General features: G+C 37.9%; 4 protein-coding genes across 6 annotated transcripts in view; 2 read left to right on the top strand and 2 right to left on the bottom strand.

The window, feature by feature from the left end:
• Positions 1–108: 108 nt before the first annotated feature.
• LOC137968032 (uncharacterized) lies at positions 109–14,117 on the bottom strand. The gene is made up of 9 exons (XM_068814645.1): positions 12,735–14,117; positions 11,118–11,692; positions 9,345–9,658; positions 7,847–8,100; positions 6,837–7,144; positions 6,124–6,251; positions 4,745–4,913; positions 3,800–3,942; positions 109–3,645 (listed from the first exon to the last, which is right to left on the bottom strand). The coding sequence occupies exons 2-9, from the start codon at positions 11,492–11,494 to the stop codon at positions 3,080–3,082; spliced, it is 2,259 nt and encodes a 752-aa protein (XP_068670746.1). The 5' UTR covers positions 11,495–11,692; positions 12,735–14,117; the 3' UTR covers positions 109–3,079.
• On the top strand, positions 11,848–19,276 carry LOC137968039 (phosphatidylcholine transfer protein-like). 2 transcript variants are annotated; one of them, XM_068814657.1, is made up of 7 exons: positions 11,848–11,982; positions 12,487–12,652; positions 14,189–14,306; positions 14,996–15,078; positions 16,102–16,273; positions 17,860–17,927; positions 19,137–19,276. In XM_068814657.1, the coding sequence occupies exons 2-7, from the start codon at positions 12,521–12,523 to the stop codon at positions 19,215–19,217; spliced, it is 654 nt and encodes a 217-aa protein (XP_068670758.1). In that variant the 5' UTR covers positions 11,848–11,982; positions 12,487–12,520; the 3' UTR covers positions 19,218–19,276. The 2 variants fall into 2 exon arrangements, with proteins under 2 accessions (XP_068670758.1, XP_068670757.1); XM_068814656.1 differs by having other exon boundaries at positions 11,882–11,982; positions 12,484–12,652.
• A 1,329-nt stretch (positions 19,277–20,605) lies between these two features.
• On the bottom strand, positions 20,606–23,096 carry LOC137968044 (succinate dehydrogenase assembly factor 3, mitochondrial-like). The gene is made up of 2 exons (XM_068814666.1): positions 22,860–23,096; positions 20,606–20,790 (listed from the first exon to the last, which is right to left on the bottom strand). Exons 1-2 carry the CDS (start codon positions 23,016–23,018, stop codon positions 20,620–20,622), a joined length of 330 nt encoding a protein of 109 aa, XP_068670767.1. The 5' UTR covers positions 23,019–23,096; the 3' UTR covers positions 20,606–20,619.
• A 64-nt stretch (positions 23,097–23,160) lies between these two features.
• LOC137968031 (diacylglycerol kinase beta-like) overlaps positions 23,161–26,556 on the top strand; it is a 63,325-nt gene continuing 59,929 nt past the window's right edge. The window contains exons 1-2 of one of the 2 annotated variants that reach the window (XM_068814643.1): positions 23,161–23,447; positions 26,035–26,111. In XM_068814643.1, the coding sequence (XP_068670744.1) occupies positions 23,339–23,447; positions 26,035–26,111 (186 nt within the window). In that variant the 5' untranslated portion in view covers positions 23,161–23,338. The remainder of the gene's footprint in view (positions 23,448–26,034; positions 26,112–26,556) is intronic. The other variant, XM_068814644.1, reaches the window with a different exon arrangement.

Raw genomic sequence — 26,556 nt, 5'->3', positions numbered from 1 at the left:
AGAAATCGTATGTGGGGAACATGTAAAATTGTAAACGTTTCTTGGCTTTTGTTTTCAACTCTTGTGATTGGTCAAAATCTTTTAACACAAAAAAACACCCTTTCAAAGTGGGCTGTAAATGAATTTTATTGCGTTAACTGCCTTCCTGTAGGTTTATGCATTCTCTGTGTAAAAATGATAACATTCCTATGAGGGGAAAGCCCCGTTGCCGCATAACAAAGGAAATTGCTATCCACCTTACACGGATCATTACTTAACAAGTTAACGCAAATCAAAACAAATTTTGGTTTTTGAGGAGAGGGGAAAACCAGAGTACCCGGAGAAAACCTCTCGGTGCAGAGTAGAGAACCAACAAACTCAACCCACATATGACGCCGAGTCTGGGAATCGAACCCGGGCCACATTGGTGGGAGGCGAGTGCTCTCACCACTGCGCCATCCCTGCACCTCTGGAGATGAGTTGCACACCACCTAAAATGCACTCAGAGAACGATTAATATCTTATGGCAGTTAACAATCATAGAGCGGTTTTCAATTGAGTGTCGAAAGTAAATAGCGAATTACTTTGGTTTTGCATCTATTTCACTCAGTGATTGGTTCAAAGTTTTCGCGCCACTTTTTTAACCAATCAGAAGTGAAACCAAAACCAATTGTGGCTCGCGCGTGCACATTTTCCCGCCTTTTGTGTCGGCTACGAGTAATTACTTCGAGTTTTGATTGGTTTACTGGATTGTCTCCGTCCTTTTTGATTGGTTAAAGTAATTACTATGGTTTTGGTTTTACGACACTCATTTGAAAACCGCTCTAATGTTGATAATAAAAATAAGCAACAATGGTCTCTTTTGAACAATGGGTAGCAGCAATTCGTGCCAGTTTACTACAAATTCAATAAATGAGCTATAATTTGTAGTTAAGGTAAAATATTAAATAAATTCTAATTTAGATTCCAAATGCAGACTAAAGTTATTTACAAGATCGACTTTCAGTGAAAAATGTTACAAAAATACAAAAATAGACTTCACCAAGGAAACGAAGTCAAGCCAGACTTGCGCTGACAATTTCAAACAATTGGAATTGTGTCAAAACTTACTGTACATCGTTTTGCATGTACAAAAATACTTTTTTTAACATAGAACTACTCTTGACTTGCCTCAATGATATAGGACTCATATTCTCAAGGACACAAACTTTGATTTCTTGGCAAATAAATAACAAATAAATAATAAATAAATAAATAAACAACGAATTTTCCTTGGGTAAACTTGTGAAAATTAGCGTTCCCCAAACAAAGGTCGAATCTATGATTTTCCTTTATCTCTTTTCGTTTGCGTTCGCTGTGCTGATGATGAGTACGGGAAAACAGACCTCTGTCGTTGGTCGAAACTCACTTTGATCCTACCGCCGTACACAACCTGGAATGGCACTCTTCACACCGACACTGCTGACGGTGACTTCAGACCGCTTTGTCCTGCGCATTCCTTTACAGTAATAGACCGATTTTGAATTCTCATGCGGGCAAATCTTTTCACACACAAATTAATTTGTCCGCTGTTTTTAAGTGAGTTCACACAACATGAAGTATCACGTGAGGATTTGGTTGCTAAGTAACCGCCGCGCACGCTCAACACAGTGAGTTTCGACCCATGGCAGAAGTCTCTCCGTGCTCGTCAGCCCAACGAACGCAAAAGAAAAGAGGCGTCTGTTAGCAAGGAATGACCTCCCAATAACTGGCCAATGAACTCTACGTCACTATAAAAGTATAAGCTTCAGGAAATGTCAAAATCTCACTTGAAGTTCTCTGAAATATGTGAACAGGCATAGTTAATAGAGAGGAATGGTTATGAAACCCGACAAATTTCTTTGTTGTAGGTTTTTGTTCTCGTTTTTAGCCTTGACCGTGCACAAAACGCAATAGTCGTTTACTCCATACTGCGCAACTAACCAATAGAAACGTGTTGGTTACGTAATTCATGCATAGTGTATGAGCGCAAAACAAAAGATTGTGCACGGTCGTGGACTTTCCAACCTACATCTTGGCTGCTTTGTTTGCTCTTTTGATGTTCGCGGAGCTTCCAAACTATTCCCCTCTATTAACTATCGAACAGCCGATGCCAAATTCTAAATTGTTTTTTAGGCTTCAACACTCTTTGTCCGGCTGAAATTCTATTTTTGTGTATACTTCGTCTAGCTTGTAAAAATCGAAGGAACTGAAGCGAATAATAACAGAAACGTTTGTCAAACGTAAAAATTGCCGTTTTAAACAACTTTTTCGTTGACTTCGCATCTGCGCATTAGAACAAATACTGAAAAATCGCAGAAAGCCTTGTCAAATTTGGCAATCCTCAACATTTTTCTCATCCAATTACTTCCAGATTGGAAAAGCATGTAGTCCTGTTATCTATCAACTATATAGCTTCGAAAAACGGTTTGTTCTCACTGTTAGAGAGAAAGCACTGTCCTGGTGAGCGAAATCTTCACTTCCGGTGTCCGTTTCTGGCTCAACAACGTCGCGTGCTTAAGCTCCCTAATAGCTGCAACCTGATTGGCCAATACTCGGTTCTTTTATTTATCTTGACATTTGATTGGGTGATGGAAAGTACCCAGATTTGGACGGTTTGTTCACAGCTGAAGTAAACGTTCCAGCAAAAACTCTCCAATTTATTTTAAATTTAAACAATTGGCAAAAATTAATAAAAAATAGATCTGTTGTCAAAATTGGATTTTGATGCAGCGAAATAATTACGAAACAAATATTTACTGTGGTACTGCGTCGGAAGGGACTGAAACTCGAAAATTTTGTCTCTTGAAAAACGTTGAATAAAGGCGAATTAATTCCACCGTAAGAAAGATTTCTGAACTGACGTTTCGAGCTTTAGCCCTTCGTCAGGGCCTTGGAATTCGTTCTGACGAAGGACAAACGCTCAAAACGTCAGCTCATAAATCTTTCTCACCAAGACTCACTTCGAAACCGAGACCCATTGCAGTTAAGCCGTTTACAAGGACAACACGACACCGGAAATTCTGAATCTGAGTATCGCTCAAATTGGACCACATGCACGTGCAAGCCTCAGACCCAATCGTCACTTGTCATGCGCGTCAGATACGTCATCCTCAACAGACTCGTAAAACACCAAATACGATGTCATGACAATTTCACCGGGGTCTCTGGTGGGATGCGGATCAGTGCCATTGAACCAACCAAAATACTCGACTTCATTCTCCTTGCCCCCCATACGAATTTGATGCGTAATATCTACCACCCAGGGAACGACATCCTTGCCGCAGCACCAGCCATCACGACCGTACAACCAAGTGCCATGTTCATTTGGAACACCGCCATCGCTGACTCTGTTGGCACAACCCATCGCTGTAGCAGCGTTCTTAAAAACGTTGACGTTTTCATGTCCATTGACAATGAAGTGATGGGACGTCACGCAAAATTCAGCACAGCCATTGTTGTCGCTGCCGTGGCCCGTGATCGTCGCCACAAGCTTGACTTGCTCCGTCTCCATCGGAATCTTGAATGTAAGAGTGTGATGATTTTTGTTGTAATTTTTGTCGAATGTACCGCCTCTAAACAGCTTGATGATTTTGTAGGGAACATTGTACTGGTCCTCCCGTTCTCTGCTGTATGTATGCTTTGAAACTAGAGTTGAAAAAGAAAACTGAAAACTCAGTATTCTGAAAGGGTCAATGTTTAGGATTTCTCGAAAGGTTCAAATGGATTTTGCCAGTTCTTAGTTGACAGCGCGTCTGGATAAAATTACCAAAAAATTGTTATTCTTTTAAATCGTACTTACATTTAACATGATCTGAAAGTCTTATGTCCAGAGATGGCTTCCACGCTTGCTCCCATGAAGGATGCTTCATCTGAAGTTTACACGTTTGAGATGTAAACAAGGGCAGCAGAGGAGTGATGTTGGTTAACCAGCGTCCTGTGGCCCTACCACATGAAATACAAAAAAATATCGGAGAAAATACCATCAAAACTTCACTTTCTTAGGGCCTCCACAGACGAGGCATTTAAAGTTGTCATCGATAACGTTTTAACGAAACTGAGAAATGATCCACGCATTTATCTGGACAATTTAAGCAATTGTCTCTTCTTGACAACTGAAAAATTCGCGTGGCTCCAACGGGACTCGAGTCTATGACCTCTGCGATGCCGGTGCGACGCTCTACCAACTGAACTATGAAGCCACACAGTTTGGGAGCAGGTCAATTTGTTGGGCTCATGTGAATAGTTAAATCTATACTGGGCATGGTATACTGTGTTATCGTAAAAGAACTCGATGAATGAAATGAACATATTTGAAGTGCGGTAGACGAAAGAGAGAAACAATACTCGCTCTTATCTGAACAATTCAAGCAATTGTCTGTTACAGACACCTGAAAAATCAATGTGGCTCCAACAGGAGCCCGGAGAATTGAGACGAGAGACTCGGTCAGAGACTGGGTCAGAGACTCGGTCAGTCTCTCGCCCCAATCTACTCTTCGTTCGCACCCAAACACTTGCCATGCAAAGATAGGGCGCGTTCGATTGACCGTATTCCGGAATAGGAATACATGGAAGAGAAGATTACGGAGATTCACATTAAATTTGTCAAACACCCGTTAAAATGCTATTTTCAACATATCTTTATAATCCTTGTTGCTTCAAAACGCCAAACATACAGTTTGAAATCATCACTCCAAGTATTCTTATTCCGTAATAGGGTCAATCGAACGCACCCTAAATTTCTCACCTTCTGTATGGTGTTATCCAGCGCCCTAATTCCTCCCCGCAGAGTGTGCTCTTTTTGTCGCAACAGACTGTCAAGTGGACAAGATGATCCCAATGAGGGCATGAGTAGTCACTTTTTCCAACACAATACAGCGACATGTCAAGTTCAACATTTCTATAGAGCTTCAATTCTGAAAACAAAGTCAATCAAAGATCTGTTGGTTGCACATTGGACTGCCGTGCGGGAAGTGTTTGGTTCAACTCCGGCTGGACAAACACTGGGGTTTCTTTAATTAAAGGCTTCCTCAAACGAGGAACAATTAATTTGTTCGTCTGTCACCTCGACAAAACGGCTTGCAGCCATTTGAAAAAAAAAAAGAAAACGCCTCAAGTGCAACCAATCAGCGCTGAGAATTTTCAGTAATAACCTACGTCATAGGTCATATTCGTATTTTCAGTATACATGTAGGACTGGAACTAGCTTGCAATGGACGCTAATGCGGGAATTTTTTTTCAAACTGAACGCAAATATTTTTTTAATATATCCCCCCGTATTAGCCTTTGCAAATTAGTTCCAGTCCAATAATGAGAATACAAATATGGTCTATTATACTAAAGGAGATTATTGAGAACTCTGTGCACCGATTGTTAGCACTCGAGGTGATTATTACGCGATAATCACCCAGGCGGTATTTTCAAAATGGCCGAAAGCCGTTTTGTCGAGGTGACAAACGAAGAGAATAATTGTTTTAAAGAAAATGCACATTTTTCAAATAATCACCTTTGTAATTATACTAAAACAATTTATTATTCACCTCAGGCTCGGTGAGACGAAGTTGAGGTTCTTACTCACCGATATTCACCTCGCCTTCGGCGACTAATCAGGGGCACCCAACGAGAATATAGTTTGTGCTTAGACATAGCATTGTTAATAGATGTATTTTAGTATTTAAACGGTAGATATAGGCATATTTTTGTTACCTAATATTTTTCATCTGTTCGGATTTCCTAGCTGAAAGTCTAGCGATCCGAAAATTATAGGGATCAAAACTTACCTTTTCGAAAATTTCAGCCAGAAAAAAGGCTCCCGAAAATTCTAAGTGCCCTGTTTAGGGTAAAAATCTGTTTCAAAACGGGCAATTATACAATTTTTTAGATGTTCGAAAATCCTAGGACAGACAGGCAAGCAAGAAATTTTACAACAAATGTCCCGAAAATTTATATTTATATTTATATTGTTAAATATAATTCCTCGCATGCATTAAGTACCACAAAGGGAGATAATAATTGTCTCAACAATAACTATATCTCAACGATAAATTATTTATCGTCCATGTTACAAGCCAATATAATCCCATTTAAGGATACTAAACAATCCAAATGCTGACACTAAGAACCGACCTTTGAGTGGCGGAAGTTGGATAGTTTTAAAAGCTCCCTCCTCGCCTTGCATCCGGGTGTGGTTGAACACGTGGATTATTCTTGCGCTTCCAGTCAAATTGTGAATTAGGTCGGTTTTGTAATTGAACCTTCAAAAAAGAACAAGGGAGGATATAACAATATTTTATTCAATATCTTGGCTAAGAAAAAAAATGAAAAACTAGAAAAAGGGCAATGCCTTAAATTATGGCTAGTTCTAAACTCCTTTGTGAGAATTGCACCGTCTTCACACCAACTTCACCGACTAAGTGAAAACCAGTTTTTGCAGTTACCTTGTTTAAATTCATGCGAGCTGTAACTTGCTGTGCAGCCCTCAAACTCAGTTGGAAAGAGGTACAGTTGCAGATGAGAATATTGTATAGTGCACTAAGTTTGAAAATCATTAAAAACATGGCAGCCTGTCACTTTGTCATAAAAAGTGGATCACAAGTAAAATGCTGGTGCATGAATAGCACGTGACAGGTCTTATTAATTCCCTAAGGTCATTAAACCAAACAAAATAAATGCTTAATTTCTCTACTCTGAAAACCTAGTAGTTCAAACATGTGACATAAACAGCAAGGAAATACATGTGCGTTTTAATAACTGCTGTAATCCAAAGCAACTACTCAAGAAATGAAAACATTGACTGTCTAGTGATAACTGAATTATTTATGCCTGCAAACAAATCTTACCATTTAGCCTCATAGGCCATGAATTTCATTGACGGATACAGAAACAAACCCACTTCAGCCAGTTTGCCCTGTCCATCAATAGCCAGAAAGAAGTTCTCTTGGGGAGTAAACTGGTACGTAACATAAAGCTTCATTTTGGCCAGCAACAACTTTTTGATGTGGACACCATTATCATAAGAGATCATCGACGCTGATAATCGGAGGGGTACAAAACAGTGGTGACCATCGCAGGTCACTTCTTTGACTGGTTTGTGTTCTTTAGGGTACGTAATCACTGCATGAACTCCAACTTTGCTCATGTGGCGAATCTATTGAACAAACGTTAAAAAGAGCAAAAAAATTGGTACTGAAAACAGATGCATCACTTCCTTGGCACCAAATAAATTTTAAAAAAGTCTGCCTTGTAACTTAACCCATTCACCCACAAACCGGCCTAAACCGGCCATACTTAGTACATGTATTTTACTCTGTCTAACAACAAGACGATTTTACTCGTCAATGGGGAACCCCCAGAAGTCAATGGGTTAATCACTCAAAATTGCCCATTAATAAGTGAATAATAGTGTTGGAAATGATGTAATTACGTTTACATGTATTATTTGTCTTTCATTTAGTGTATTTTAAGCCTTCCGTAGAGTTGATCTGGTGGTGACAAGTTATGCCACATGGATTTCAAAGATAACAATAGTCAGTCATATCGTGATAGAGTTTTTTGTTTTGAGTTTAATAGCTTGAGTTTGCTTCAAAAAAATCAAAGAGAGTTGAATAAAGTTGATTCAGTTGGACAATAACGTACCGAAAACGCCTGGCTACTTGTCTCATTTCCAACAACAGTTAAAAATAATAGAAAACAATTCCATGAGAGAAATATTATTGTTATGAGACATTCCAATGGGTTTGTAAAAGTGGTTCCAATGAAACTTTGCTGAGAAGATGTCAAGATAGAACCAACCCATCACATGATACATGTAGAAAAAATGGCTGAATTCACACAGTGCAAGTTACTGTACCTTGGTAAATAAAGAGCAACCACCGGGAGAGACTAATGCGATTCTTCCTTCATTAGTTTTTTCCTTCTGTTTTTTACTTTCTTTATCATCTCCATCATTCTGATTTTCAAGTGTCTGTTCCCACAATGATTGCAAGTCACAAGCATCCCCGTAGAAAGCAATATTAAATCGTGCATGTTTATGTATAAGGTTGTGAGGTGATGGCAACCAGTCGTATCTTGCATCTAATCTTGGTGCAACCAGTACCACCTCACCTGCAATGTGCACAGTAAATAACTTTTTTTTTTAAAATTGCTAAATGTTTTCTAAGAAATGAAATGTAACATAGAGTGCTTTCAAGAAGATCCAGCTCTTGCTGGAGCTCTGCAGGGTGCTCACTTGCCAATTGCCAGCTGTATTTTGTGTGAAAAAAATAAAGGTATTAAAGGTAACGGTATAGTCACTTTAATTTTAGCTGGTATAGTAGTTCCATCAGCTCTGAGGCTGGAATCAATTGAAGCTAACAGTGCAACCTTTACATCCCAACCTTCTTTTCTTAATGGTCACACAAAACCCCAGGGTTGCCTATCAGGCTTAAGTAGATTCTATTTACTTTTAATCAAAAACTTTCTGTACGGTATGGAATTTTCATAGATCATTAGCAATCAATGGCCTAAGTAATGATTTTGTTTATCCACCCTCCTCAACCCATAAAAAGCAATGCACAAGCTTTGTAAAATGGCTGCTAAGAACAATACGGACTGCTTTCAATTCATTTGACATTCCCAGTGAGGAAGAAAATTAACATACCGGTATTATGTTTCAACTTTATGCCTTTTATAATAGTGTTACATGTATTTACAAACAAACAAACAAACAAACAAACAAATATTGTGTCGTTTTGAGTACTAATAGGGTTACACCCTTCCACTTCGTGATTTGATGGTAAATAGCTGCATTTATAAGCTGAACGTAGAATGAACTCTAAGTTGGTTGTGCCTTATACAGGTACCGTTACTGGAACTTCTTGTTCATTCCTCCACCAGCATGTGCATTTGTCACGTGAAGTTCCATCTCCTGGCAACGTAGGAGGTCATGTAACACATTCTCATTGGAGCAGAAGTACTTTGTGGGGGCTCAAGTTCCCTTCCACAGAGAACATGCCATTCTTGACTGAGTCTGTATATGTTATGCCTAAAGGACATCTCAGCCGTCGCAGTAACAACTGCCTGTGCTATTTGACTGCCAGCTATTGATTCCTATAATGAATTCTTCTGCCTGCTGATCTGCTATTTCACAGGTGCTAGAGATTATATTCTAGTTGCTGAAGGTCTCCCTTGCTGCCAGGAGGCCAGTGTTCTCTTTTAGTTGCCTTTTATGACACACCAAGAAAATGTTGGTCCTATTCTACACCCAGGAACCCCACAGCTCATGTACATTTAATTGTCTGTAAGTCGCCAATTGAAAATAAATGATCATTAATTTCTACAAAAATGACATTTACACAAAGTATACCAACCTTCCTTTGATTTAACCAAAACTTGGGCAAGTGCACAACCTGATCCAAAACATGGCCAATGCATCAATGCATATGGAATCCAGTTTCCAAAGTCAAATGTTGGAAAACTAACAAAATGTAGCCTATCCTTCCATGACTGTGTCCAACTCCTGTTGCATTTATATGTCATAGACACATGGTGTTGTCTTAGCTGTGCTAGTTTAACAAAAGGTTCTTTTTCTAAATATGCATCACGCAACAATCCAGGATTTCCACTTCTCGAGTGGTCACGCAGGCAAGTTCTTCTTGTATCATGGTCGAGACGATTTTTTTTCCTAAAACAAGACATAGATGGGTTATTGAAAAGCAAAAACAATTTAATTTAAATTTAAAAGTACAAGGTAGAACAACTAGAAATGTAGACAAATCAGAGAAAAACAGGACGGTACAGATTGGAATAGATTCATTCATTCATTCATTTTCAGAAGTAAACATAAACCACAAGAGTGGACTGAAAGCTGCAAACTTTAAAGATAATAACTTTCATCCAGTTGGCTTTGTTTGAGTCTCAGACGATGACAATTTGAGGTATTGACTGCATGCAAGCTCAATTAACAGCCAGTGAGGATTCTACCAGTCGGTAGTCAAATCATTGAGCAGAGGAAAGGAAAGGAAAGGAACTTTATTTAAGTGTCTAGTCATTCTAGCACTGAAGCACTAATTGGGGACGCTGTAAATTGAAAGTAACAATTAACACAAATCAAGTCAAATGTTGGTTTTTGAGGAGAGGGGAAACCGGAGTACCCGGAGAAAACCTCTCGGTGCAGAGTAGAGAACCAACAAACTCAACCCACATATGATGCTGAGCCTGGAAATCGAACCCGGGGCCACATTGGTGGGAGGGGAGTGCTCTCACCACTGCACCATCCCTGCACCCCTAACTTCTCCTCCACCGAAGTTCAGATCCTGGAAACCTTTTTTGAACCTGCACTGACCTTTCCAGTAGGTCAATTGTGTCAATTTATGTTTCATTGCGCCTTTGTGGTGTAAAGAGCTAAAGTGAATGGTAGGAACTTTGGGACTTAATACTGGCACTCATTGTTTCACTGATTTAATTTATCAGCTTGACAGGTGTCTGAAAATGGAAAGATATCCCAGTCAAAGGTGAGCTGAATTCAATCCAGAGACTGGCTGGTCACAGTGGAAACCACAGGAGAACCTGGAGTGTTCTCCCATAAATGGCAAAGCTTTGTGGTGCTATGAGGGAATAGGCAGGTTCAAAAGTCGGACTGGATCAACCCTGATTGATCAACGTAAAAAAAAAAAAAAAAAAAACGATAAGGCCTAGAGAAATCACCTTTAATCCGTGTTCTTTAAAATCACGGCAAATGTTGAAAAGTTTTGGCTTTGCTCTATCTGAGGTTGGTTAATTTTTAATCTTACATTAGCGTTAATCGGCTTTTGAGGAACTGGGTCCTGGAGAGTGTAAACTGCAGGTTGCAGATTGTATTGCAGGTCTTAGTTTCACCATAGCTGAAACAACCCCAACCTTTACTAAATGCTAACATTAAGCCCAAACTCTATGCTTTAGATACTGTTTAAATGTATGCCTAAGGTTAGCATTTGTGTAAAGGTTTGGGTTGTTTAAGTTATTGTCAACAATAACCTGCAACCCTAACCCTAAACCGGCAACCTGCACCACACCCTCCGATTCAATCCCAGTTTTTAATTAAGAACTTAGTAGTTTTAAATCAACTATATCCCTACAATAATTATAAGTTTTACCATAATTACCTCTTGTAATATTTGTCAATTGCTTCATGAAGTTGACTTCTCATCCACAAAACATCCTCAACAGACTTTGAATCTGAAGAGGTCATAAAGACGTAGTTTGTGTTCCCCGGTGACAACTTAATGAACTCCTCCAGAGAAGTTTCATTATTCCATAACGCCTCCAAAAATGCCGAACGCCTTGAAAACAAGTGCAAAATGACTGGATGTTTTGGCGTGCTAGAACTCGCATTACTTTTTCTATAAACTATCCTGCCATCAAGAGTTTGCAGAGCAAAAGAAGGCGCAAAATCTCCAGGTTGAAGGCGAGGAAGCTGGCATCGTGTAACGACGAAATTAAAAACGAATAACCACACGGGCGATCTCTTATCGCACAACATAGAAAGTTGAGTAAATTTCTCGCAGTTGTGTTCCAAAAGTCGTAATTTGAGCCAGTGAGATTATTTTCCTTGACAGCAAGGATTACTTTTCAAAGAAACAAAATGATGGAATCACATCTGTGCACGTTTTTAGAAGCATGATAACATCCTCTTGTTGAGAGCGACCACAACACAAGGTGATGACCGTGAAAATGTGGTCTGTGAAGAGAATTGAAAATTATCGCGTCAGTAGTGCGAAGTTGTAGTTTACAAAAGAAGACAGGACAGGACAAATCTGTCTTCTGGTTAATAGCAGAAGGGTTAAATGAAACGATTTAAGCATTTTTTATGCTAAAATTTGACCAGCTTTTGAAATATCTAACTGTAACCAGAATAACATTCCAAAGATCAGATTGGAGAATCTCCTTACTAAAAGCAGGTGCACCGAAGCGCAACACAGTCGCAAAACTCAACAATACCACAAAGTTTGGAAATAATTTTTAGATACGGTGAGTCAGGTTTCAAATTACCTTAAAAGTTTTTTTTAAAGATCTTTAAACTTTGGGAAATGTTTTTAGGCTCGTTTATGTGCATATGAATATTCTGAGAAGTTCTGGTACACGTGCAATTTGGCTTTCTCTTTGTTCCGCAAAGTTGAAGAATTGTAGACATTCAAATTCGTTTTAATTTATAAAATTTGGCCAAGGAAAAGGAATCTCCAAAATCACTTGGTGAAGATAAATTTCTTATCACTATCAGACTCAGAAGTCAACAAACGATTTAAGTTCATGGTTTCTCTTAGTTTCAGAGAGTACCGGAAGTTTAATACGTTGAAGGAAATGTCTCTTTTGTTTTAATTTGTTGTCACTATAACATGCTCAGAATTGAGCATATGAGTATAGAGAATGAAGTCAAGGGAACCAAATTTGTTCTGGGACGTTTCCTTATGACCTCGATCTCCTTTTTTCTTTACATAGTCAGGAAAATATTCATTTACTCTTTTTATATAGCAGGTAGGCTTATTCACTGTCCAGTGACAAGGCGTGGATGGGGTTTGACGAAGAAAAATTCTTGGAAGTTGCTCAAGAGATAAACAACATAAAATTAGATGGATATGAGTTTTTCACAGAGTCGGTTGAACAACCTGTGGAGTGTAAAATCTACAGGAAGTACGACAGGGTTAGTGAACGAGTTAGTGGTGTTAACGAGGGTTGGTTGATTATGTTTAGTAGTTCTATAAAAGATTGTGAGTATCGCGCACCGGTACAGTGGCTCAGTTGGTTGAGCACCGGGCATGCGGGAGGTCGTGAGTTCGACTCCGGCCGGACCAACACTCAGGATCTTTAAATAACTGAGGAGAAAGTGCTGCCTTTGTAATTACATCCTCAAATGATTAGACTTTCAAGTCTTCTCGGATAAGGACTAGAAACCGTAGGCCCCGTCTCACAAATAACTTCCATGTTCATTAGTTCCCTCTGGGACGTTAAAGCACCCACACACGACCCCACACACTATTCGAGAAGAGTAGGGGATGAAGTTCCCGGTGCTGTGGCAGTCCTCTGTGCAGTATATGGGTGGGTAGATATTATGGCAGTCCACATCAGCTGAATAGCTGCCAAAACTTCAACCTGCTAATAAAAGCAAATAAATAACAAACAAACATTGTGTATTGTTGTATCGACTTTATGTAGTCCCTGGACTAAAAAACTCACTAGGTATATCCCTAGGGCTTAGAAAGGGATATCCCTAGGGCTTGGAAACGTTAAGCCCCACTAACCACACTTACAGATTTTACTCTATCTAATGCCAGACGATTTTACTGATCGTCAAACTGGGGTTTAAGAACATTATGGGATGTCAGAACAGATTATTACATTGGTACATGACATGGATTTCTGGGTTTTTAAGGAAGAGATTTAAATAGCAGAATGAGAAAATTCATGTTTATAATCAAGGCCATGAGTTTCTTTTCTAGAGACTTAACCCATGGGCCTGATCAGGGCTCTCACTATCTAAAGACAGTTGTGAGGTTGATGGATCTTGGGAAAGTAGGGAGAAAGGAGAGGCAATGGAGTTAAGGGGCAAGAAGGAGGAGCTGAAAGAGGTTATGGTGTAGAAGGGAAAGTGCAAAACCAGAGGGAAAAGGGCCGGGGGGAGGGGGGGAGGTACTCCCTTATAAGGGCTTAATGGGGACGTGCGACCAGCCAGGGTATGTTTTTCGGGATTTTTGTCTTGAACAGGGTATCGAATTTATCATTTTTTGTCTTAATCAGGGTATCGATTTATCAATTTTTGTCTTAAACTGGGTTAAATCTTAAACAGGGTATCAAAAATCGGAATTCTGTCTTAAACAGAGTAGGAAAATCAGTGATATTTGTCTTAAACAGGGTCAGGGTATGAGGGGCCGTGCTGCACCTCCCCACCCCAGGGGGAAAGGGGTAGGCGCTTGATTGAGGGTGCACAGCAGTATTGCAAGACCCAAACCAATTCAAGACAGCTGGGTTACAGGTGGAAGGGGTCGCTCTGCTTTCTATATTAAGGAAGAATGGACTGTGTTTAGCAAGTCATATCTTTTACTTTGCTTATCAGTTCAATGTGCTAATTAATACCAAATGAGCAGGATATTCTGCAGATTCAACGTTTCTTGCAATTCTCGTTAATTTCATAATCATAGTAGTTCAATTGATTTGGATTGTCTGTTCATATGTCCTGCAGGTGTCTGGATTATATGAATACAAAATAATGGGTTCAATTGCAGATGTTCTGCCTGATGTGTGCAAAAAGGTTTACATGGATTTAGAATACAGGAAAATCTGGGATGAATTTGTGAAAGGTAAGGGGTAAGGTTCCGGGTTTGGCAGTACTCATGAATACAATACATCAGAGTGGCTGGTAGACAACTTCACCCAAACCAATGGTAATGGTAATGGTACTGAATTTATATAGCACATTTTCTATTAACATTATTCAAATGTGCTTTACAAGCAAGGGATCTATGGGTGAGATCGGACATCGGCACTTACAATGGTTTTTATGGCTGAAAGTTCTGTGCACAATAATAATAATAATAATACTACTACTACTACTACTACTACTACTAATAATAATAATAATAATAAAATTATATTATTATTATTGTTATTGTTATTATTCATAATATCAAATCATGCATAACTATAATTGCTTACTTGCTCAAAATTGGTGTTAAAATATGTCCTAGGCAAAAAATTAGGGCCACAGGATAAAAAAGATGAAAATACTATAAATAGTATGTTTAACGGGCTTCATACTGCTGGCATATGATCTGCAAGAAAATTTCAAGAAGTTTATAGCACCATTTATTGCTTACAGTAGCTGCAATAGAATAACATCACTTACAATGCCATAATTATGTTTTTTTCAGTTACAGGTTTAGATAAGCAAAAAATAATTAATAATGTTCACAGCCAATTCTAAAGAAAAAGATACAGCTAGAAAGATACTGACACAAGACTTTGAATATGGTATTTTGAATTTTCTTAGAAATTTATGAATTTGAAGAAGATGGACAAGAGAAAAGCATCTACTGGAATGTGAATTATCCTTGGCCCATGTCAAACAGAGATGTATCCTCATAAGCTTTAAGTACATGTATTAATGACCAGTACAAATAATGTATTATTTTGGTTTACCAAACAAAGATGACTTACAGTAGGTTAGCTAGGCTAACCTGTATAAAAGTCCATGACCACAATTATACTGTCTATAATGTTCTTCTTCAGCAGACCAGCTGGCAAAATGTGAAGGCTCTAAAAATGTTACAGTATTAAAATCATAGACACTGCTTACTTGTGAGAAGGTGTGCATAGAGCCATAGACAAACTTATAATAAGTCACACAATTATGATCCCATGTGACGCTGCCTGATCTTGTCTTCAGTTGATGATTACCACAAGTGGAATTAATTAACCCATTGACTCCCAGGGGTTCCCCATCGACGAGTAAAATCGTCTGGCGTTAGACAGAGTAAAATACGTAGTACTTCTGGCCGGTTCAGGCCGGTTTGGACGTTTAACATATAATAATATAATGCAAGACCTTCATTTAACATGATCAGCTTGTGGGGACTCATGTATAAATAATAATCAGTTAAATTGACTGCAAAACAAAAATAAAAAAACTTAAAAATCACAATTTTCAGAACTAAGATTACTAAGATTAAGCAGACTCAAAATACTTAGCCTGCGTAGCAGCCGTTTTCCTTTCCTTTTCCAAACGCTCGCGAAGGGGACGAGACGAAAACTGCGAGAGATTGCAAAAAAATCTCTATATTTTTTTCCTCACGCCAGGCGCTCGCTCACTTGTCCTATCTCCGCCTGGAAAAGGAAAGGAAACGGCTGCTACGCAGGCTACAAAATACTTGAATAAGAGTAAGGTGATAAAAACTGAGATACACTAAGAGCTATATACCAAAAAGAGTATTTGTTAATCGCGAAAAAGTTAGTTTACTTTAGATTACCAAAATCAACATTGATCCAACCTCTCACTAATATAAAAATATTGTAGTACTTATTAGTTTTTTAATATTTTATAAGAGCTTTTTCCCCTTAATTTGCATCTTCATATTTACTGCATGCACTTTAAAACAGTATGTATATACAAGAGCTCTCCGTGAGCTGGAGATTAATAGCATTCCAACAGTAGTTGTATTGGCTGAGAGTAACTTATCCACCAACACGCCAGAGAAGAGTGGTGTCGTCAGAGTCAAGGAATATCATCAGAGCTTGATTATTCAGGGAGATGGTGTGGTAGGAACAAAAGGTCAGGGGTGTTTAAAATGGCAGATTTAGCCAACTTTCAAACTTGGACATTTTGTTGAGGGCTTGTAAGATTTTCCAAACCTATTTTATAATGGTTTTTGTTTTACTTTTCAAAGTAGCTATTTGTACAGGACCCATACACCGGCCTCTCTTCGCTTTTCATACAGGAGTCTTCTTAGAATAATAATTTGTTACAGGTTCAATAACATTTGGAAAGTCTTACCTCGTCTTTTACTCTTTTATATGCAGTTCAGCTATCAAACAACAGCATTGATACCTGTGTTTAATCTCACAAAATACCTCCTTTGTTCAATGCCACCAGCCCTGTACCCATTTTAAATAGTGCTGATAAACAGTGTTATTTTAAGTCTCAGCACCCATTTTAAAATGGTTAACTTTCCATAGCTGCATGGCTATGTCATTCAAGGTTAGGGCTAGAACCTGTAATAATCATTATAAGAATCAAAACTCCCCTATAAATAGCAAAAAAGTATATAGGTTGGTGTATATGGATCCCGTATGAATAGCCACGTCTGCCTTTTGTTTTACTCAGTGATTGAGGAAAAGTGCAGCAAGTTTCTTGACCATCCCAAAAACATTGTCTAGCACTGCTTGCATGCTCATTTTAAATGACCTTTGGCTTGTACTTGTCCTTGTGTTTTGTGTCCAGGTCTTTAAAGAGTAGATATGAATTTTGTTTACAATCCTTTCACTCCCATGGGGTTCCCCATTGAAAAATGGCATCAGGCAGACTTATTAAAATTATTGTAATTATTGGAGGTGAGAGGGATATCTAATAGCTAAAAAGCACCGAAGTTCTCGGCGTGCAATGTGTCCTGGCCTCCTTCAACATGTCTGTGGGTTACCTCTTCCTGATGGTATGTTACGCTTTGTGACAGAGTGTTACGGTTTATACTGACTGTGTGTTACGTCTTGTGAAGGCGTGTTACGCCCTTTAAGGGTTAGTTACACCTTGTAATGGTGTTCTACGTCTTTTGAGGGTGTGTTGCATCTTGTGTTGGCTGTAACATCTATCCATGAGTGCAAGTAGTGGGGAAAGGCGCAGTATCTGCACAATTTTTTTCTTAGAAAATACTCCCCTTGTTCATAATTTCGCCTTTTGAACCTATCCTTTCCCTGCAGCCTAAATATACGCAACAGGCTGCTGTAACATGTCACAAATTATGCATCTCTAGATCTAAGTGTTTTCCCCTAAATCGTGTATGGTGTTAAGGTAGTTTAATGAGTTAGATTGCAAGCCAATTTCACTGTCTCCCTCGATCAAGGCAGTAAAACTAAGTTAAACGAATTTAATGATTGAAGTTGTTTTAAAATTGAGGCTATGGATTTTTTATACTTATGCCTCGTTTCAAGACAGGTTCAAGGCCAATTTTGTGGGCAACTTGTTAGGGGGTAGAGTGGCATAGTCGGGACATTGGAAGAAATTTATCACAAGCTTAAATTTACTATCAAGATCTTTCCAAGATAATACCATACGATGTTAGTTAGTGAACAATAATTTTAAATGAAGTTGAAATCATGGTAATCATGTTTATTTTATGATTTACAATATTTCAAATATTTCAGCATTCATGCATTACTTTGATAACCCTGGAGGAATGATACCAACATGGCTCATCAACTGGGTGGCAAAGGTTTGTAAACTTAGTATACTCTGATACTCACCCAGTAGTCTTAAAGGAAATAAATACTCTCTGGAAACACCACAAAATGAATCATTTAACTTCTCTGGGTTAACTTCATTAACAAAGGCGATATTGTACAAATATCTGAAGCTCTTACCAGGACTGCCTTGCAATGATGGTTTGGTTAGCCTAAGGGAAAAGGGGGTGGGGTGGTGGTAATAGTTTAGCTTTTTTACTTTAAAACTGATCGACTTAATCTTTAGTTTTTACTTTGTCTAAGGCAGTGTGAATTTACTGGTCCCAAAGCAGACGATGGGCAGTGAAACCTTAGGTTGCTCCTGGACCAGTTGTTTTGCTTTCATAATAATGAAACACATGTCAAGCTTCATGTTGCTTTAAGCTGAATAATATTCAAGACAATATTAGTCCAAAATATCTTGGTGACAGTTTGAAATGCAAGTTACTGCCCAAAAGGTCATCTTCAGTTGGTGTTTTCATCTCTCTACCAAAGGGTGATTTCTCTTCCAGAGTGTATTGGAAATAATTTTTGACAAAACATTTAATTAATAGCCATGAAATCATGAGCAAGATGTACTCAATCTGTACAAAAGAAATTAAAAAAACTCAGATCTTCCAGGCTTAAAGTGCTACTATGATTTAAAAAAATCTCGGACTGTTTTTCTTCAGATTTTGAAAGTGTGTTTGCTTCAAAAGTGACTGGCAAAATTTTGAGCTTTGATTTCTCCAAAGGCTGTTTACTTTGAGTGTAAGTTTGGATTTCACTGTGCAATTTACTCGCATTTAACACTGACCAATTGGACCTCAAAAAGTTGGACAGATCTAGGAAAAAAGGACATCATTTACTCACTAGCTTAAAATTTCAGCATGTGAATGCAGCTTACTATTACAATAATTATAAATGCAAAACACTGTCAGTTTTATTAAAGTCTGAAAGCCCGAAACTCTTGTGCTGCATAAAATAGAAAAAATATTCCTGACCAGTACAAATAAACAGGAATCTTTTCAAATCAAGGCTTAAAACTTGGGTCACTAGTTCAAATAGTTTAAATGAAAACCCCAAAAAAGCTGAAGAATTAATTTTTTGGTCATAGTAGCACTTAATGGTAGTTTTATGATCGATGAGAAAAAATGGTGAAAAATAAAACATTTATTAAATTCAGTAAATTTTACTGACAATAATACTTTTCTTTCTTATAGACTGGAGTGCCTAGTTTCTTAAGCTCAATGAGAAAGGCCTGTTTAGGTTATGAAGATTACCTTTCAAAAAACAGACTATGAGAATCCATACAGATCTAATAAGTAAAGAGATTTTCAATTTTTTACAATATGGAGTCAGTGTTGATCTGTCCTTTCTAATTTTCATTAATTTTGATTTTTTACAACATACTGTACAATTGAAAAGTTAAATTTTAGAATATGCATATAGGATAAGGTGATCTATCATCTTGTACTTAAACTGCTAAGAAGGCCGTATGCATTAGGCCATTCTGCTAACTCAAGTTGTATTCATTGTTGTATTCAATTTTTAACAAATTAAACTGTGTTCTACGAGAAATAATAATATTTAAAACATTGTGTAAATATGACCTTTTCCCTTTTACATGTTGATGGAGACAATGTTATTAATAATATTGATTCCATGCTTTTTGTGTCTATTTAAATAAAATGACTAATCACTAAATGATAATTATCCCAAACATATGTCAAATTGCTATGGTTTTCCATAGCAAGAAATATCACCAAATGACTTGCATGCAGACTTTTTTAATAATTGTTTGGTAATTCCAGGGGAAATGCCCAAGGTTAAATTTCGGCTTTGTTTTTTTTTGGCCTTTCAGTCACAAGTTGCACTCAAGCTTGTAAAGAGCATGCACAAAGTTTACTAAAAGCACATACATGGCATGGTTGTGCAGTGGTTGATTTATCTCTTTAAGAGTGCATGTGCAAAGTTAATAAGCCAACATGTATAATTATGGTGTTCATCTTGAAAGTAAGCATGAATATGGTGTCTAAATACACTTAAACCACATACAAATGCACCCACCATGTTCACAGACCCACCCTAAAAGATGGCAAGCGTTTTCGGAACGGGTTAGTCCGCAAACTTAAAGTACACAACAACATTTGCAAGTGAACATAATGAGAATCATTGGCATCACTCAAACCTATTTATCATACAAAGTCATGTAAATAATCTTGCTGACATCTTTATTGTACTCTTCAAGAGTACGGAAACTTCCCCAGGGATCTTGTGGAACAGCTGAACAGTGTTTGCATTCTTTTGCGACTAATGTTTGTACAAGTACAAGGAAGGGTTATGTTTTTGCAAGCGTTTGGACACTTTGTTTAGAGTTGCCGAGTTTGTATGTTATGACAACCTCTTGAAGAAAAGAGGGCATTTACAAAATAATGTCTCTGCCAGTAATGTTACATTTCCTGCAAAGGTTTTTGGGATTGTTTTTGCCAAGTGCTCCTTCTACACTTTGCCAATTTTTGTTGATTTATTAAAAGCCCTAGTCGAGTTGAACTACATCTTTACTTTAATCGAGTCATAGACTCAGTCTGCTGTCGTATATGGAGCTTTAAGCAGTCACCTTTTGCTCCTCATGTTGTATGAAGAAAGTCAGCCTCTATTTTCACTTTCTAGATAGTGATACTTTTGCAACAGTTCCAGTGGTTGTTAATTCTTTCCATTAACATCCGAGTCTTCTGATGGACTGGTTATTTCTTGATGGAGTGCATGCAGCTGATACAATTGGTCCTCACTGATTTTAGACAAGTAATTCTCTGGTAAATTACCTCCAAAATCCTTTCCCTGTTGCTGCTGTCTTTCTAGCATGTCTGCATAAATCTGACAACAAAAATTGTGCAAATAAATTAAATGTTTCTTTAACACACTTAACAGTAATACACGTTCTTGTAGTGTTACTTCGTGACTGGGTAGAATAACAAAGCCCAGCAATCTGATTGGATCTGGGGTCAACCAAAAAAGATTTGATCTCACCTGGAAACCTGCAGACACAACTTTGCAATAATTTAATTCAGGAAGTTATCTCTTTTTACAAAATTTTTTGTTGTGCATGAAAACCTGTTGTGTTGGGAGGCATTTAGGCTAGGGTGACCTGAAAACACTGACCCCCGGTCCATGGACTTCCCTATGGACCGGGTCCACAGACTGCCTTACGGACCGGCCCATGGACTTCATCCAGAGCTACAGAACACCCCAAAACAACACAGAAATAAAAAAAATAAACAACAACTAAAGATTTGACTTTATACCAAGTTGTCTGAATACTGACCACTTGTGTTGGTTACGTTCGGGTAAGCTCAGTCATTCTCAGGCTCAGGCGCAAGTTATATTACAGTGGTTATCAGTCACACATGCCCCTCGATGACATTTTTTCATTTTTCAGCGGCAGTCGAATTCGTCATGGAAACGTTCATTTCATTGACATCCACCTAATATTTCCTTTCCAAATAATTATAAAGAAAATATTAATGTCTTTTAGGTGCGCGTGTGACTGATAACCCCTGTAACCAGGTATTGCCACTTCCTTCGCTGTGGACAGTGGGATGTCCAGAGTGCATCGAAAAAGACCGATAATAACTATGCTCTATTTGTGTTTATTCCATTCTGCCTTTTTTTTGGATCATTCTACCACGGGTTTATGAACTTGCCACAGGTTTCAGAAAATAGAACACAATTCTCTTTTCCAAAGAAAACGGTAGAAGGAACTCAATTAGTTATTATCGGTTCACAGCAAAGGAAGTGGCAATATGTGATTGATGCACCTAGCGGCCAAGCCTGACTGAGCCTTAGTCTCTTAAATTTGCAGAGCGTAATGGTGGAGATTTTGCCAACACGTACGAGTGATCTATCCAGACAACTGGTGTGTCAAATCTTCAATTATTATTTATTTTACTTTTCTTTATTTTTATTTCTATGTTGTTTTGGGGTGGTCTGTTGAGAGGGGCCGTAGTGATAGTCCGTGGGCTCATCCATAAGGCACTAGTCCGTGGACCTGGTCCGTAGTGGGTCCAAGGACTGGGGGTCAGTGTTTTGGGGTCAATCTTAAGGCTATGGTGTCTTCACTGACAACCATATGAAGGTGATAATATAATCTTCTCTTTCATTAAGGGGCAGGTACAAACACAGCTAGTCACAGGTCATTGTTTTATTGATACAGAACCAACCCTAACCGTTTACAAATGCTAAACATTAGGCCTTACGATTAGCTAAAATGAATGTTTAGGATTCTTTCTGTATTGGTAAAACAATGACCTGTGACCTGTAACCTGTGTTTTGTACCTGCTGTTAACAGGCATACATGTGGTGAAGTGAAGAACAGTTCCCAAAAGATACTGTCGGCCGTCTGTTGGCAGACTGTTGGCTGTCTGTTGGCCGACTGGACAGTTGGCCGACCGTTGCAGACTGAAGTGTCGACCGACCGTCGGTAGTTGGTTTTGCAATGCATTATAGGGTGATTGGAAAACTTCCTTTTTGCTACCGAGCAAACAAGCCCGTTTAGGTGTAAAAATACAATTTAGGAAATAGGTACATACAAAAATTGATAGGTACAGTCTGGAGATGGATGTCTATTTGCTGTTTTTAACTTTTAGTGCTTTGGGTTAATTTTTGGCTTCATTAACACTGTCGGCTGGCTGTCGGTAATGTATCGGTATCATATCGGCCGACAGTTGGCCGAGAGCCGAACATGGGAGCTCTTGTTCACTTTTGCCCATGTACGTACAACCAAAAGCTTACGAAAGAACGTACGGCGCCTCCCATTACAATTGCACACGCCTCTCGAAACACAAGGTAAGTTTAAGTCACAGAAGGTGTGTAAGCAGCCTGTGAAACTGGAAGAGGGAAAATGATAACCTCTTACACTTTAACAATCAAATCCAATGGCCACTCACTTTCCACTCTTGAATGAACTCTGCAATTTGATCGGTTGTCGCATTTTTGTGCCGCCTGAATTCATCCTTCAAATACTGGTCTCCTAAGGCCTTTGAAGTTAAAGGAAGATTCTTATGAAGCCTGAGAATACGTCGGTAAAGTCTGATCGCAGAATTCATTAGAGGACTCCTAAAAATTCTGTACAAAATTCAACAGGTTTTCGCAACCTCGCAACTGTCACATCGTTATATTCTTCCAGGCGTATCACGAAGCCCGAACCCAGTCCTTTCTTCGTTGTTTACTTTCGTCCACTGCGATGCATGCGACCACTTGTGAATACATTGGAAACGCTAATAATGTGTTATGGCCAGGTGAGGCTCTTTGTGGGAAGTCATTTCTGATCTGTTTTGGCGTTCTTTCTTGTCCGCAATGTTCACTCGAAGTTTGCCGATTCCAAAGAGGACAAGACGGTCGACTGCAGGTCTTTGTCTGAGGTAGAATGGCGGCAATGAGCCAATCCAAAAACACATCTTCAAGTCCGAATGCAACGGGAGTGTGGAATCGATTGTCTCCAGAAGAGTTTCAACAGCTTCAGGAGTACACTAAATGTAAGACTACTTAATTCTGCTTTTCCTCTCGTTAACCTTCGGCACTGAGAACATAATTTATTATGTTACGTTATTTGGTATTAGAAAAACAACCAAACTTTGGCCTTTACGGGTGAATGGTGTTATTGTTTCGAGTACATCAATTGTCGAATTTTCATGTTTTTTTCGTTTTCTTTCGTGTAGAGATTAGCGTGTGGTTTAATTTGGCTTGATTATGTGAATTTGAAATTTTCAGAAACTTTAGGGAGGCAGCACTCCATTTTATTATATTTTAAGCAAGAAATGCCTGCTCAATGGTAAAAGCAGATGTGCAAGGAAGTGTCGTACCGTCTCGAAGAAACGTGGATGTTTTAAACTTTCGAACGTGATGTTCAACTTTAGCCTACAAAAACGTTCATCATCATCATTATCGTTATAATGCTGGTATCACTACAACTGGTTGATTACGGTCCAAGTAACGCATAAATAAAACTCATTGTTTACGAGGAACGCGCAATTAATGTCAGCACACGAAGTATATGTACATTCGAAACATTGGATGACATGGCCGCTAATTTTTCATAGACAAATAATGATAATTTCGGTAAAGCAAGGAAAGATTTGGGTGGGTGTTTTGCCAGATTTTAGGTATTTTCTATCAATCAATTATACAAAAGAACAAAAGAATCACTCCCGCATTATTTTTCATTTGAATTTTCTTTTATTATACTCGTCGACTGTTTTAACTTACGTACATTATACCCTCGAAGCTTTCATTGAAAAGCACTTATTCCGCTTCCATGTGAGATTTCTCGTCGACGTTTTATATCTTTTTTGTAATCAAAATGTTGAATTTTTAGTAAGTAATTTTGTGTAAATGTCTGAGTTTAATTGGTATACTTTCAATAGTAATATTACATTCTTCCTTTCGATCTCTTGCCTGTCTTAAATGAACAGCTCACTTTCGCATATTTTATATCCGTATTTGATCTTGCATTATGGCTTCATTTTGAACCTTGCTGGAAGCATCACCGTACCGGTGTAAAAAGTCATGCTTTATCATCTCGTCTGTTTCCAAATGTGTGGTTTTTCACGACATCTGTTCCATTATTGAAGCTGATATCTATTGTTTTTCATCAAAAAAGTTTATTCATTTGTTTTATCTTTAGCCTAAGCACTATTCTGGGTTTATTTGTGATGGAAAGAGTAAGAAAAAATTAACATATTTATCTATCCACATTTTTCTACCTTACTTAATTCAAAGATGAAGCCTGTTATGGACCAGTTGTATTGCATGAGTCAAGCTTCCTAGCTTAATAGTATTTATTATTCCCTGCCTGAAAGTTGTCATAAAATATTTATGGCTTATGGTATGCAAACACTAGGAGATGAACAAAATATCGTCATTTTTTTACCCAATATCAAACTGTAAGAATGCCACACAGCATCAGATGTGCTTGAATAGAAATTTCATCGTTCTTTCTACCTTATTTTTGTAGCAATTATTTTTTTGTGTGGTACATGTAGATCAAGGAACTTTCTTTGCGAGATTTTTTTATTTGTTTGACTCTCCTGTGGGGAGATTGTCATAGGCAACCTTCAATAAATTTTCGTGTTTATAAATGTGCTTAAAATTGCTTTTAAGGTGTTTCTGAGAATTGGGTGAAAGGGTAACTCCAAATTGTTCTTTAGATTTTATCCATGGACTTCAAACTGTGCTATTAATTAACAGAGATGCATATGGCCTAGATGTATCTTCTGCTTTTATGTGTATTTGTCGACAAATCCAAGGTTGAGTTAAGCCATACAAAATTCTTGGCTTGGGGCTTAAATGATGAATTTTAATTTTTGTATCTTCATTAAGAGTGGTGACTTCAGGTCTGTAGTAGTTAGTTGGCCTAATGGTTTGTTGCTTTTCCAAGCCAATCATGTGCCAAAATACTCTATCAAGCATTTCAGTTCCTCTTAACAACAATAAATTACCCTTTTTGCTTCAATTATCACATGACTGAATTTCCATAAGTTTGATTGGTGTTTTTATAGTACATATACATTGTATGATGAAAAATTTCTTCTCTACTTCTTCTCTTGTAAAGAAACTATTCAATGGATTTTGCCTGCATGTATCTTGTTTCGATGTCACTGAAAAGTTCTCTTGGTGTTCTGAAGTTTTTGAAAATTATTGCAACTCATAATTTAAAATGTTTGATTATTCCACGAAAAAGAGAGAAAAACATACTGGCATAATTTATTGCCATTAGTTGTAAAAAGATTGCAATTAGTTGAAATATTCCAATTCTATTTGAAGTTAAGACAGATTTGAGATAAACACAGCTTCAACATGTCAAGCACTTTAAAGCATGGTGCTAAAGAGGAGGAAGAAAAAGCTAAAATAAAAGCAGTTTTACTGGTGTTAAAATCCTGTAAGTTGATGCACTGCTTTTTTCCAGGTTGTGGGGTCATTTTTGGGAATAATTTACAATTTTACATGGAATTAAAAATTCACATCTGCATGTGGTGTGATGGTTTTGTTTTTATTTCTCTACCACTGCCTATGAATCAGTGTCTTCTTTTTGCTGAAAAAATTGTGAAATCTGTACCTTTTCAGATGCAAAGACAAGTAGGTTAACTGATGTTCTTCAACAGTTCCGGGATGGCGTTTATCCTCAGTATAATCCTGAGAAAGTAAGTGAATCCTTGGAAATTGCTTTCATCTAAATCATTGCCATTTAAATTAACATTTTAAATCCTGTGCTCATGAATAATTATTTGTATTTCACTTGATATTTGTAAAGAAGGGTACATTTATGACACATCCTGTACATATTTTATATTATTTCCATCATTCCTCTGTCTCTAGGTACAGCCATCACGAGTGTTGAATTCTAACTTGAACGAAAGATGACTGTAGATTTTTATTATTATTCTTTAACAAAAAACCTAATTAATGTGCCTTGCTATTGCACCATTTTGTGCATTATAGATGTTTCATCAGCAGTATATACTCATCTATTAGTAGAAACTCTTATGGTTTTTTAGGTTTCTTTGGCAAGGTGTTGTTATTGAATAAAAATATTGCCAAATTAAAAAAAAGCAGAATATGAAAAATTATTAACAGATGTTTTCATTT

The sequence above is a fragment of the Montipora foliosa genome, chromosome 8 (genome assembly GCF_036669935.1).
Source record: "Montipora foliosa isolate CH-2021 chromosome 8, ASM3666993v2, whole genome shotgun sequence".
NCBI lineage: Eukaryota > Metazoa > Cnidaria > Anthozoa > Scleractinia > Acroporidae > Montipora > Montipora foliosa.
The sequence above is the reverse complement of the archived record's forward strand: the minus strand, read 5'-3'. Positions and strand labels throughout refer to the sequence as shown.

What these genes read in the sequence shown, in the direction of transcription:
- LOC137968032 (XM_068814645.1), bottom strand. Translation starts at nt 11,494, where the DNA reads ATGTTGTGCGATAAGAGATCGCCCGTGTGGTTATTCGTTTTTAATTTC. An exon ending in CCAACTTCCGCCACTCAAAG is followed by an intron (nt 4,914 to 6,123) that starts GTCGGTTCTTAG and finishes CTTTGTTTTCAG; the next exon opens with AATTGAAGCTCTATAGAAAT. An exon ending in TGGATAACACCATACAGAAG is followed by an intron (nt 3,943 to 4,744) that starts GTGAGAAATTTA and finishes TTCATGTGGTAG; the next exon opens with GGCCACAGGACGCTGGTTAA.
- LOC137968039 (XM_068814657.1), top strand. Translation starts at nt 12,521, where the DNA reads ATGGGGTTTGACGAAGAAAAATTCTTGGAAGTTGCTCAAGAGATAAAC. An exon ending in TCTACAGGAAGTACGACAGG is followed by an intron (nt 12,653 to 14,188) that starts GTTAGTGAACGA and finishes TATGTCCTGCAG; the next exon opens with GTGTCTGGATTATATGAATA. An exon ending in CTGGGATGAATTTGTGAAAG is followed by an intron (nt 14,307 to 14,995) that starts GTAAGGGGTAAG and finishes GAATTTTCTTAG; the next exon opens with AAATTTATGAATTTGAAGAA.
- LOC137968044 (XM_068814666.1), bottom strand. Translation starts at nt 23,018, where the DNA reads ATGAATTCTGCGATCAGACTTTACCGACGTATTCTCAGGCTTCATAAG. An exon ending in AGTTCATTCAAGAGTGGAAA is followed by an intron (nt 20,791 to 22,859) that starts GTGAGTGGCCAT and finishes TTTTGTTGTCAG; the next exon opens with ATTTATGCAGACATGCTAGA.